Source organism: Nerophis ophidion, linkage group LG07 (assembly GCF_033978795.1).
Source record: "Nerophis ophidion isolate RoL-2023_Sa linkage group LG07, RoL_Noph_v1.0, whole genome shotgun sequence".
In the NCBI taxonomy this organism is placed as follows: domain Eukaryota; kingdom Metazoa; phylum Chordata; class Actinopteri; order Syngnathiformes; family Syngnathidae; genus Nerophis; species Nerophis ophidion.
In genome coordinates, this window is record NC_084617.1 from 22498016 (window position 1) to 22510823 (window position 12808).

General features: G+C 42.8%; 1 protein-coding gene across 10 annotated transcripts in view; it reads right to left on the reverse strand.

Annotated features, from left to right (window-relative positions):
- Positions 1-12808, reverse strand: part of LOC133556071 (RNA binding protein fox-1 homolog 3-like) — a 981253-nt gene that overhangs the window by 14982 nt on the left and 953463 nt on the right. For 3 of the 10 annotated variants that reach the window (XM_061905672.1, XM_061905673.1, XM_061905674.1), the window contains 2 exons: positions 12015-12093; positions 414-2670 (listed from right to left, as the gene is read on the reverse strand). In XM_061905672.1, coding sequence (XP_061761656.1) covers positions 2626-2670; positions 12015-12093 — 124 coding nt within the window. In that variant the 3' untranslated portion in view covers positions 414-2625. Of the gene's footprint in view, positions 1-401; positions 2671-12014; positions 12094-12808 lie in introns of those variants that run through there. The other 7 variants (XM_061905677.1, XM_061905678.1, XM_061905680.1 and 4 more) reach the window with 5 other exon arrangements.

Consider the following 12808-nt stretch of genomic DNA (forward strand, 5'->3'; position numbering starts at 1 on the left):
GACAGCTCTTTGGTCTTGGCCATAGTGGAGTTTGGAGTCTGACTGTTTGAGGTTGTGGACAGGTGTCTTTTATACAGATAACGAGTTCAAACAAGTGCCATTAATACAGGTAACGAGTGGAGGACAGAAGAGCTTCTTAAATAAGAAGTTACAGGTCTGTGAGAGCCAGAGATCCTCCTTGTATGAAGTGACCAAATACTTATTTTCCACCATAATTTACAAATAAATTCTTTAAAGTTCCGACAATGTGAATTCCTGGATTTTTTTCCCACATTCTGTCTCTCACAGTTGAAGTGTACCTATGATGAAAATTACAGACCTCTGTCATCATTTTAAGTGGGAGAACTTGCACAATCGGTGGCTGATTAAATACTTTTATGCCCCACTGTATGTTGTCTAACTAGAAAGTAAATTTTTCTGTACTGTCATCAAGGGGTGTAACGGTACGTGTATTTGTATTGAACTGTTTCGGTACGGGGGTTTCGGTTCGGTGCGGACGAATACCGAACGAGTTCAACACGAACATATGAAGTAGCCGCCTATGCTAAAGTCTTAACAAGCTGCTCCGCTCCGTTCTGCCTCTGTGTCTGTACACAGCATCCTGCATTTTCCCGCCCACACAACCATCTGATTGGTTACATACAAAGCCAATCAGCAATGCGTATTCAGAGCGCATGTCGTCAAGGCTTAAGTGTCGATGTCGAGCAGATAGGTGTTTAGCAGGGGAGCAACTCACTCTCCCCAAATTATATTCCAAGTCAACTACTTTCTAAACATCACTATGAGCCCGTTGACCTTCTAGAAACAAACTGCAGCTCAGTTCACTCACAGTCCTGGCTTTAGGTGAAGGCTAGTTAGCTTTTAGCGAAACGTTAACTCATTTTGCGGTGTGCGTGTGTTACGGACAGTGTTGATTGAGGTGTGTTGAAGCAGCAAAAAAGGACATCATATTAAATGAAGAGTTTCTGTCTCTGATAGTGTATAAAATAATTTAAGTGCATCATAAAGCCTACATAAACTCCATGGTGGTCAGGGATGAATTTTCAGCTATAGTTACAAGAATCATTAGTAATGTAGCGGCCTAGTTTTGAATGGCAGGGTCCCTGCTATCACATGTTGATACAAATATAACATTTACATAATAAAAATCAACTACAGGCTTCCCCAATGCTGTAATAAATTAAGCATGATGAGTTGACTTGAAACTGTTTAATGTTGCACTTTTTATATGTAGAAGAAAAGTTGTGTCATTTTATTTCATCCAAGCAACAACTTAAAGCAGTTTAATGTGGATTTACGTGGGTAGAATTATTATAGTGTTCCCAATGTTAAAAGGATCAAGCCATTGTTTACAAATTTGGTAAATAAATACCCCCAAAATTTATATTTTGTTGTTTTCTTACTGTACCGAAAATGAACCGAACCGTGACCTCTAAACAGAGGTACGTACCGAACCGAAATTTTTGTGAACCGTTACACCCCTACTGTCATCCAATGTCTTGGAAGTGCAACAGCATTGCAAATGAGACTCAAATTTTATAATAACACAAGATCTAATTGCTATTTTTTCAATGTCACATTAAAAAAACAACATTTTACTTTTGAACAATTAACATGCAACAGTAGAAAAAAGTGGTACCATTGAGGTTATTGATTCACAGGTACTGAGAATTGGTACCATATCAGATCAAATGAGAATGGCACCCATTCCTACTTAGGAATAAATAATGAATAAAAATGAAAGACTACAATGGTGCTGGTTTGCGGCGCTAAATGACTGCACGTTTGGACGAGTGAAGCAACATTTTGATTTGTGTCCAAAGATATTATCTCAGATTTTTAAACCTTATGACATGAAGTTGTCGGGTGTTGGTCTTCATGGAACACAATGTTTCCCTCTATGTCACTTTTTGATGAACAAATGCATGATCATGCGCTAGGTGTGGTAAGAAGACAAGCAGTCCCATTATAATGTGCAAATACATGAGTGTGTGGGAATTGCTACCTTTTATGTTTTATTCTTGCCAGTAACCTTTGCACATACATAAGAATACTTTCTTTCTCCTTCTCCCCCAACATGCAAGTGCAGATTCGTTGCGTATGGACCATGGTACAACAACGTTAGTAGCAAGCAACTAAGCAGGAATATGATGTTTGTGAGCCTTTGTGCCGCATGCTGCACTTCCATCCCATAATACAAAGCAACAAGACTCCATCACATTGAAAATAAAAACACGGAGACGTGGACCGCCGCCGCACGTCAGCTCAGACGCACCGAAGCGCGAGTGACGCAATCAAAGACGGAAGCGGGCGACTTCCTCCTCGTGCCTTGGTGCCTCGCCACGTGAGTCGAGCGGCGGGGTCTAGCTCCGTGCGCACCTCGGCGTGCATCACGCATGCAGCAGGGGGGCCGGGGGGGTAGGGGGCGCTAGTGGCGGCGCCGTGTACGTCGGTCATGTGCAGGGACTCGGTGAAGCCAATAAAAAGGTGGTTGTAGAAAAATCAGCTTGTGGGCAGGGCTGGAAGCTTTTATTCATTTTTATCTCCCCACCGTGGAAACACTGGTTTTAGTCTTTTTAAGTAGAGTTTTTTTGTTTATTTGTGGCGGTCTTTGCTTTCGTTCTTTTAGTAGGGAGTGAAGCGACTGTACCCTCCTCTGTAAAGGCTAGCCTGCAACATCAAAGATGAAAAAGTACCAATCAGTAATCAGGTGAGTAATCGTCTCTTTTTTTTCTCTCTTGCCTTTGTCCACAAACTTCCTTCCGGTGACCACGCTCACTCTGAGCGGATCGATTTGACTGCAAACGCGACGTGTGTGTCAGGAGGCGGGCTCTAACAGGTTCTAAATACCATAGACATACCTTAGTTTTTGCACCTCAAGGCACACTTCAAATCCTTTTCTCAAAAATGGACAGTAACGCGGTATGGAATAATTCTGTCCATCCATTCTCTACCACTTATTCCCTTTGGGGCCGCTGGGGGCGCTGGTGCCTATCTCAGCTACAATCGGGCAGAAGGCGGCGTACACCCTGGACAAGTCGCCACCTCATCACAGGGCCAACAACCAGTAGATGGCAGTCACACATAAGATACTTGTGGACTGCAAGATGACGCCAGTAAAAAACACCAAAACTTTGATGTTTCATTGAGGATATAGAACATTATATACCATGCTCAAAAATCTGTAAAAATGTTTTAGTACAACTTTGATAAGCTATGAAGCCACACCGCTTGATGGATTGTCGGAGCTTTACGGCTACCTTAGTCAGACGTACTGTGCTATTATGGTGATCTCAAAATAGGCACCTATTTTTTTTTTGCAATATTATGCAAAACCAACTTTTCTTATCTTTTGGTACCTATTCGTACCTGCTGATGTGTTTTTGGGATCTGCATAAGTCCTGAAAATGTGCACGTGTAGTTGATAAGCTTCTTCTTTTTGTCTATCTTGTCGTTGTGGGGCATTCACCTTCTGCCGTTGCCATTTCTAATACGAAGTAGCGTACTGTTCTAACTTATATCTCGCTATGAAAGCACTAAAAACTACCAGTGTAGTGGCTTTACATTATTCACCCACGGAACTTTAGTTATCAGAGAGTTCCGGTCGGACTGTTTTTCACGGGACACATTTCCGGCCTTCTTGTTGCACTAGTGAGCCACGGATGAGGAGATGCTGCTCTGTTATTGATTTTAGTAAAGTCTGAATGTCATAAAACAGTTCGCTCCATCTTTTAAAACGTCTTAAACTCCCGTCCTTTCACGCTACACCGTTACAACAAAGATGGCGAGAAGAAGATGCCACGCAAATAAGACCGCCTACAAAATGGCGCATCCTTAAGAGACGGTCAAAAAGCAGCTTGAAGATGATCCATAAAATATAATCCATGCAACATTTTGACCAAAGAACCGCCATTACATGTTATATAGACCACAAGGAAGTGTTTTAATCATCAGCCTTATAATCCAGTACGCCTTTTGTATGAAAATAGACCTGAAAAGACCCGCTCATCGCCAGTGCGCCTTATGATCCGGAAAATACTGTCCACTAGCTAGAACCGAAAGTGCGTTGTAAAAAGTCATGCTAAGCAACTTGCCTACACTGCGGCCTTCTTGACCAAATACTTATTTTCCACCATAATTTGCATATAAATTCTTAAAAATTCCTACAATGTGAATTCCTGGATTTTTTTTCACATTCTGTCTCTCACAGTTGAAGTGTACCTATGATGAAAATGACAGACCTCTGTCATCATTTTAAGTGGGAGAACTTGCACAATCGGTGGCTGACTAAATACTTTTTTGCCCCACTGTATGTAGATCACAAAGAATGGCTTCACATGGAGAAAGTAATCATGATCTGTAAAAGACGCTAGATCAAAACAGGCTGAACTCTGGCGAATGAATTACCGTGCGGAATCAAATATGAATAAGAATTTTTGCAGTTTCTGGCTGGAGGTGAAATTGGGAAGGAAGGAGAGATCGGAGCGGAGGTTCTAATAGCGGCCGCCTTTCATGTGGGAAGTGCCGGCACCTTGCAGGAGCGCCGCGGGTTCTTAGCCCTTAGTTAGGCTCCGCAACACGCTTCCCTGCAATATCTAGGACACGCACACACACAGGTTTTTCCACAATTAGGAACCCAAACTGGGAACGCTTGCAAATGTCTTCAAAGGCTCATTTTGCCTAATTTGGGCAGGGCCCCTCGCTCGTATGAAACTTTTATCAGCGTGCACAGAGAACATGAGAATGTGCAACCTCGGAGGAACTCATTATTATTATTATTATTAATACTGCACAGCTTTTATATGCTAAAAAAGAAAGCAATCATCCCGCGTGATTAAAGGATTAACAGCCCGACTCGTCACATTGACGGACAGCGTTCCCGACACACAGGTGCGATGTTTTTTTCAGTGGGCCAAATCGACTTTCATCAATAGGACGATTAAAGCCAAGAGACGTGGAAGGAAATTTGTAGGAGAAAGAAGACAGATTAAAAAAACCAAACCAAAAAAAAAAACATTCAAGCACATTTTTAATTAAGTCAATGAAGAGGAAAAAAAAAATGTCTTAATTAATGAAAGCTTTTAGCTAGCAGCTGCACCGTGGAACTGTACGGCTTTTTATGTCCTATTGGTAAACTTGCACGCATGTTCGAGTGGATTGTCAAGCAGAGAGCACGACTCCGATCTCAAGCTGGTGGGCAGAAGGGCGAGGCAGTCGTCCCCCCTCAACCCCCTCTCTATTTTATGTCCCACGGCACGCCGCAGCATGCGTTTGATGCGCTGCGGTCTCGCTTCGCCGCGGACAATTCTCAGGTTTTAAAGGGGATATTTGCTGCTTTGGACTTTTCATCTTTGATGTTACAGTCGCTGCAAACGCTAGCTAAAAACAGACATTAACACTTGGGCGTCATCCCTGCACATTCTGAATGTTGAAGAAGAAAAAGGAACAAAAGAACAAAAGACATGAGGATGGCGCGAGTGCGGCGGGTCGGGGGATACAGCATGATGGCGCTCCCAGATGCGTGATGTTGGGTGCAGCACGTGTGTGAGCAAAGTTTTCAATCAGGGGTGTCCAAACTCTTTGCAGCCAGAAACATGGTGGCCACGTTGATACATCAGCTTGTATTTTTGTTTCATGCTTGAGAGAATCCTGCGTGTGACTGAAACATTAAGCAGTGGGACCATACTTGCCAACCCTCCCGGATTTTCCGGGAGACTCCCGAAATTCAGCGCCTCTCCCGAAAACCTCCCGGGATAAATTTTCTCCCGAAAATCTCCCGATATTCAGGCGGAACTGGAGGCCACCCCCCCTAGCTCCATGAGGACCTGAGTGACATGTCTGAGAGCGTGTCTGCCCAATGACGTTATAACTGTAGAATGATCGAGGGCGAGTTCTTGGTTTCTTATGTGGGTTTATTGTTAGGCAGTTTCATTAACGTCCTCCCAGCGCAGTAACAACACACAACAACAGCAGTCACGTTTATATCTAACACTCTACCGTAAGGCAGTTTGTCTGCCGTAAACAGCATGTGACACTCTTAAACAGGACAATACAGCCATCTACATGCACCAGCACAACACCTCCAGGCAACTTCGACCCTTTATCCTCCTCCATTCACATTCCATCTGCCCGAATTGTAAATAACCTAATGTAAATAATCAATTGTATTTCTAATGTATATAATTATTCTTATGCTATCTGAACTCACTATGTTCTCTGCTGGCTGTACATATCCTACTAAGTCACACCTACACTGTTTGAATGTTCATTTCTCTGTTGATGCAATTGTTGATGACTGAAGTACTGATATCAACCAAAGCTCCTCATCCCACCCCCCGGATTGTAGATAATTCAATGTATATACTATGATGATTAACTTGTGTGATGACTGTATTATGCTGATAGTATATATTTGTACCATGAATTGATTAACGTGGACCCCGACTTAAACAAGTTGAAAAACTTATTGAGGTGTTACCATTTAGTGGTCAATTGTACGGAATATGTACTGTACTGTGCAATCTACTAATAAAAGTTTAAATCAATCAATCATGCATTTGTGACAATAACATTTACTTTAGAAAGTGCAGTGCACAACTGCGCACACAACAGCTGTAAATATACTACTCCCCTCTTAACCACGCCCCCCGCCCCCAACCACGGCCCCACCATCGCCCCACCCCCGACCACGTCCCCCAAACCCTCACCTCCCGAAATCAGAGGTCTCAAGGTTGGCAAGTATGAGTGGGACAATCCAGGACTAGCTGCAGTGTGCTTTAACAACCACCAGGTAGCATCTGTGAGTAGATAATACTGCATCATCTCTTTCGGAGTGCATTCTTCACTCACACATTAAGTGAGGGATGAAGCGAAAACGACCCGGATCCGGTGCAAGGAGGTCAATATATGCTGAACTCACTTTGTGTTGATGCTGACAAAGCTAATTAGTGTCCTGGTGTTTCATAATAGTCATCTGGGGGTGTAAAAAAAGTCACCAAATTTAACCTGCAATAAAATGAATACTTAGCAAATTATACCGTTTTTTTGGGACAATGACTGCTACTCTTTCCCTCCGCTTTGAAACCTGCAGCTTATAAAACAGTACGGATAATTTATAGATTTTTCTTTGCCATCAGCCATAACGTTTTGTATTGAACAAATAGTTTCCAACAAACACTGAATAGGTGTGTTATCGTTTGTGCTGCGGCGCCATTTTTTTGGACAAATTCACGCAATGCAGGTGTTTGCGGGTTGAAAATGTACTTTCTGTTTTGATGGCTTGAACTGAAAGTAAAGCTGTCTATAGCTTTTCTGCTCGAAAGGATTCTTCATTCATCACTCCTAGCAAGGCTTGTAAGTTTTACAATGTAACTAAAACAAATCACACTTACTAAACTGTCCCATGTGGGATGTCTGTAGAAATGTTTTCGTACATATTTGTACGTGCTATCGCTATCATTTTGTAATAAAGCTTGCGTCGTTAGCATGATCTTATATACTAACACAAATGTATGTGTTAGTATTATTAACTCACACTGACATTATTTTTGTATTGTTTCAGTTTCACAAAATCCTCAGTAAATTAATCGAAACATCACCACGGCGTAATTGGGTCTGTTTAGCTATGAAGATTGATAGTTTGATCAGGCAAGGTATGTAACTATCCATCCATTTTCTACCGCTTATTCCTTTTGGGTTCGTGGGGGGCGCTGGTGCCCCTCTCAGCTACAATGGGATGGAAGGCGGTGTACACCCTGGACAAGTCGCCACCTCATCGCAGGGCCAAAAAGTCTGTATTTTTTCTGAGTGTCAAAAAGTTGGACATTTTATTGTCAAAAAGTTGGGATTTTTTCCAAGTGTCAAAATATTGCGATTTTTTTGTAAGTGTCAAAAAGTTGGACATTTTATCTTCAAAAAGTTGGGATTTTTTCTAAGTGTCAAAAAGTCGGCCATTTTATCGTCAAAAAGTCAGGATTTTTTCTAAGTATCAAAAAGCCGGACATTTTATTGTCCCCAAAAAAATTTATATTTTTTTTCCAACTGTCAAAATAAACAGTTACAAAATGTTTTGTACCGGTATATATCTGCGGCTAATATACCCGGTATGTAAAACTATTTATTTATTAAAAAAATTGGTGGGTACAACCTAAATACCGGGGCGCTCTATAGTCCAGTAAGTACAGTATTTTTTTTTCTTTAAAAAAATTGTTATGCAGAAAGTAATATGAAACGCTTAACTCTGGTGAATGAGCCAAATATTAAACAAACACTAAGCGTGCACAAACAAATTCACCCGGATCCTTAACTGAATAATAATTTTTAGAAATCGATTTATACTATTATATGTAGTGAAGTGAAGTGAATTATATTTATATAGCGCTTTTCTCTAGTGACTCAAAGCACTTTACATAGTGAAACCCAATATCTAAGTTACATTTAAAGCAGTGTGGGTGGCACTGGGAGCAGGTGGGTAAAGTGTCTTGCCCAAGGACACAACGGCAGTGACTAGGATGGCGGAAGCGGGAATCGAACCTGCAACCCTCAAGTTGCAGGTTCGAGCTATGCCGGTTGTAAAATATATCCATCCATCCATTTTCTACCGCTTATTCCCTTTCGGGGAAGGCAGGGTACACCCTGGACAAGTCGCCACCTCATCGCAGGGCCAACACAGATAGACAGACAACATTCACACTCACATTCGCACACTAGGGCCAATTTAGTGTTGCCAATCTACCTATCCCCAGGTGCATGTCTTTGGAAGTGGGAGGAAGCCGGAGTACCCGGAGGGAACCCACGCATTCACGGGGAGAACATGCAAACTCCACACAGAAAGATCCCGAGCCTGGATTTGAACCCAGGACTGCAGGAACTTCGTATTGTGAGGCAGACGCACTAACCCCTCTGCCACCGTGAAGCCCTTGTAAAATATATATTATACAAATATAATATACACATTATAAATATAGTATGTCTGTGTGTGTATATATATATATATATATATATACATAAAACATTGTATTTTTTTGTAATAACCATTTTATAAAATAAATTATATATATATATATATATATATATATATATATATATATATATATATATATATATATATATATATATATATATATATATATATATATATATATATAATAAGAATGCATTTTTAAAAATAAGTTTTTAGGCAATCTCCATGGAACCAGATGGAGCTTTTCTAACCTGTAACCTGTTTTGAAAAACTTTCATTATAATTATTACACCTAATAATAGATTGCGAGAATTGTGTTGAATCGAGAATCGCCACCCCAGAAATCGAAATCGCATTGACTCGTTAGATTTACACCCCTAGTAGACAAGTAAAAGAAAAACTTTTTTTTTTTAACGAGCAGTCACTCGTGAGCTGAAAAAAGCTTCCTGATCAACAGTTTGGTGCTTTGCAGTCAAACGACACAGAAACTGTATCAATTATGTTTTTTTTCTTAACGTGACACACACATTAAGGTATGGAGTGTCACAGTATAACTCCTTGTGTTCCATACTTAAGTATCATTTGACCCATCACTACTAATTAGTGTCAAATATACCTTGTCATACGATTTATAGAGCGCACCGGACACCAGAGGGGACAAACATAAAAAATTAAAATGTTTCCAAATTTTTGCCGCATTGGACTGCAAGCCACAGGTATATATGTTGTGAAATAAGTTCTTAATACAGAAATACTCTGTATATGTTTATTTACATACCTTAACTGTTTCCAAACAGTGTCTGTAACGCGGCAGTAAAACGGCTGATTAAAAAAAACAGAAGACCGACTAGCTGCGCAAGCCAGCTCTCCCATCAGCTAAACAGACTCAATAACTCCACGGTGACGTTTTGATTAATTTACTAAGGAATTTACGAAACTGACACAATACAAAAAGATTGTATTGTAAGTTAATAATGCTAACACAGACACTCGTAAACGTGTTAGCATATTAGCTGATACTAATGACGCCAGCTTGATTACATTACGATAGCATGTACAAATATGCATGAAAACACTCCTACAGACATCACACATGGGATGGTTTAGTAAGTAAGAATTTTTTTTGTTTTATTGTTAACTTTACTTTTTGGTGGCGGTATGGCGTAGTGGGTAGAGCGGTGCCAGAAACAAGAGGGTTGGAGGTTCGCTCCCCGCTTCTTGACATCCAAATCGTTGCTGTTGTGTCCTTGGGCAGGGCACTTCACCCTTTGCCCCGGTGCCGCTCACACTGGTGAATGAATGATAGGTGGTGGACGGAGGGGCCGCAGGCGCAAACTGGAAGCCTCGCTTCTGTCAGTCCACCCCAGGGCAGCTGTGGCTACAAATGTAGCTTACCACCACCAGGTGTGAATGAATGATAGATTCCCACTTCTCTGTGAGCGCTTTGAGTATATAATAATAGAAAAAAGCGCAATATAAAATCTAATCCATTATTATTATTATTTTTAAACATTGCTTGAAGTGATGAATGAAGAATCCATACGAGTAAAGCCGCTATGGACGGTCAGAAGACGAAACAGCTCTTCCACTTCCGGTTTAAAGCAGAAATTGACAATCCCCCAGCTGCACCTGCAGTTAGAAAACTCGTCCAAAAGATGGCGCCATAGCACCCACAATAACGCACCTTTTCAGTGTATTTGCATGTGTTTAATGCAAACTATTTGCCTTATGGTCCTAAGCGAAGAAAAAAATCATAAATTAGTTGCACTGTTTCTATAAGAAAAAAAAAAGAGGCTTATAGTATAGAATTTATACTTTTAACACATTTCATTATTAAAGTTAAAGTTAAAGTACCAATGATTGTCAGCGGTGCCGCGCCCGGGAATCATTTGTGGTGATTTAACCCCCAATTCCAACCCTTGATGCTGAGTGCCAAGCTGGGAGGTAATGGGTTCCATTTTTATAGTCTTTGGTATGACTCGGCTGGGTTTTGAACTATGAACTATTGTTTGTCACAGTCAGGGTGCATTCCAATGCGTCCTCATCTGTGTCTCATGACGAGCGCACCGTGGGCCACGCCCACATGCGCTCTCTCAGCTGACAGCAAGCCCATGCAGCTTTAAGCCTGCAGACGATTGCCTTACACACCTGGAATTGATGAGGGCGAGCTGCTTAAGAGACCAGTGGACCCAGGGATCCTGGCGGGAACTTAATTCTCATATGGTGAATCTACTACCTCGCTCGTTACCTGTTTCATTGTTACCTTTCGTTCCCCTGATCCCTGTGTCTCCCACTCTTCCCACAGCGCTCGTGTCACCACTGCTGTTTCCCTCCTGGACCTGTTTGCCTTCCTGGATCCCCGACCTTGTCTTTGGACTTTGGACTCGCTCTCCCGCCTTTGGCCCCCTCGCTTGGACTTTGGACTTCCCTGCCTGCCTCGCCCTTGTCTGACAGCACCGCGCCTCCAACACGTTGGTAACACACACTCCAATTAAATACTTCACATAGTCATACACCATACACACTCTTGGGTTTTTGACACACACCATTCTATTGTTCATTAGTATTGTCTATTATTATTGTTTAGTATTCTCATTATATATATATTCCCTATATATATATGTAATCGATTATTGAACATACCCCCTGGTGTTAGTCTGCCGTCATTTCCCTTAGTAAACATTGTGTTGAATTATGGCACAAAAATGAGCTTTGGGCCAGAAAACGACGGCCAGGCCGCACTTTGGACACCCCTGTTTTGAACAAAGCCCGGTCTTTATTCTCGCGAGAGCTCGCATCTTGCGTCGTCGTCCACAGACTGTGTCAAAGGAGCGTTTGTTACGTCCATGTGTGTAAAGTTCCTGTGATGGCCAGCGTGGGGGGGACGCCACTGCTCTTGTCAGCTGAGGGCTAACGAGTGGTCGTGTAAGTGTAAAAGGATGTGAGAGTGTCAGTGAGGAGGTGACATGCACTTCTTTGACACGGTCTGATGAAAATGGTGTGTGTGTGTGTGTGGGTGGAGGGGGTTGGGGGGTCGGCGGCTCAGACTTACCATGGTTCCCACGCTGTACGCGGCGGCGGGGCCGATGGTGTGGTGGTAGGGGTCGGCTGTTGCATAGACTCTGCCGTAGCTGCACAGAGAGAAGACAGTCATTGATGGAGGCTTGACGGACGTTCACGGCGGCTTGTTAGACGCCGCAGCCCTCAAGTCAACGCTTTCATGTCCGCAAAGCCCTCAGCTGTTTCCTCCGGCGGCCACGACGCCAGCCGCCGCACAAAAAACCAGCTCAAAGGTTGCCGTCACGTCGACGTCTTCATTAGGTGGACAGAATAGGCAATGAGGACGAGACAAAGACAGAGGACGCGGTCGGCGCCCTAGGGCCCGCTCCCGCGCCCGTTTTTCTTGTTTCGCCGCTCCTTTCATTGTCGCTGGTTTGGAACTAATCCTTCCAATTTCCCTCGGAGACAGGACAAGATGTCTGCCTGCTTTATTTATTTACCGCACTTCACATATTCCTCCCTCCCCCTTCGGCGTTCGCTTGCAAATGAAGGCCTGTGCGGCGCAGATAAGGCGGCCAAGGAGCGAGGGCCCCCGAATCAAGCAGGAATAATAAGTGGAGGAAACAACACGAGCGTTTTGTTTCAATTGGATGTGAAAGAGGCTCGGCCCGGCGCAGACCTTCACAGGCCAAGGTCAGCCAGCGGGACGTGAAATCATGGCGGCCATCAGGACCTCATGGGGTCTCTGGTCCTCTTATCTTTAGTGAGCCCACAGGCCCTCTGATGCTAATAAATCTCAGCAGAGGGACGCCCAGCAGGTCAGCGGACCCCCCTGAGGAGACCCAG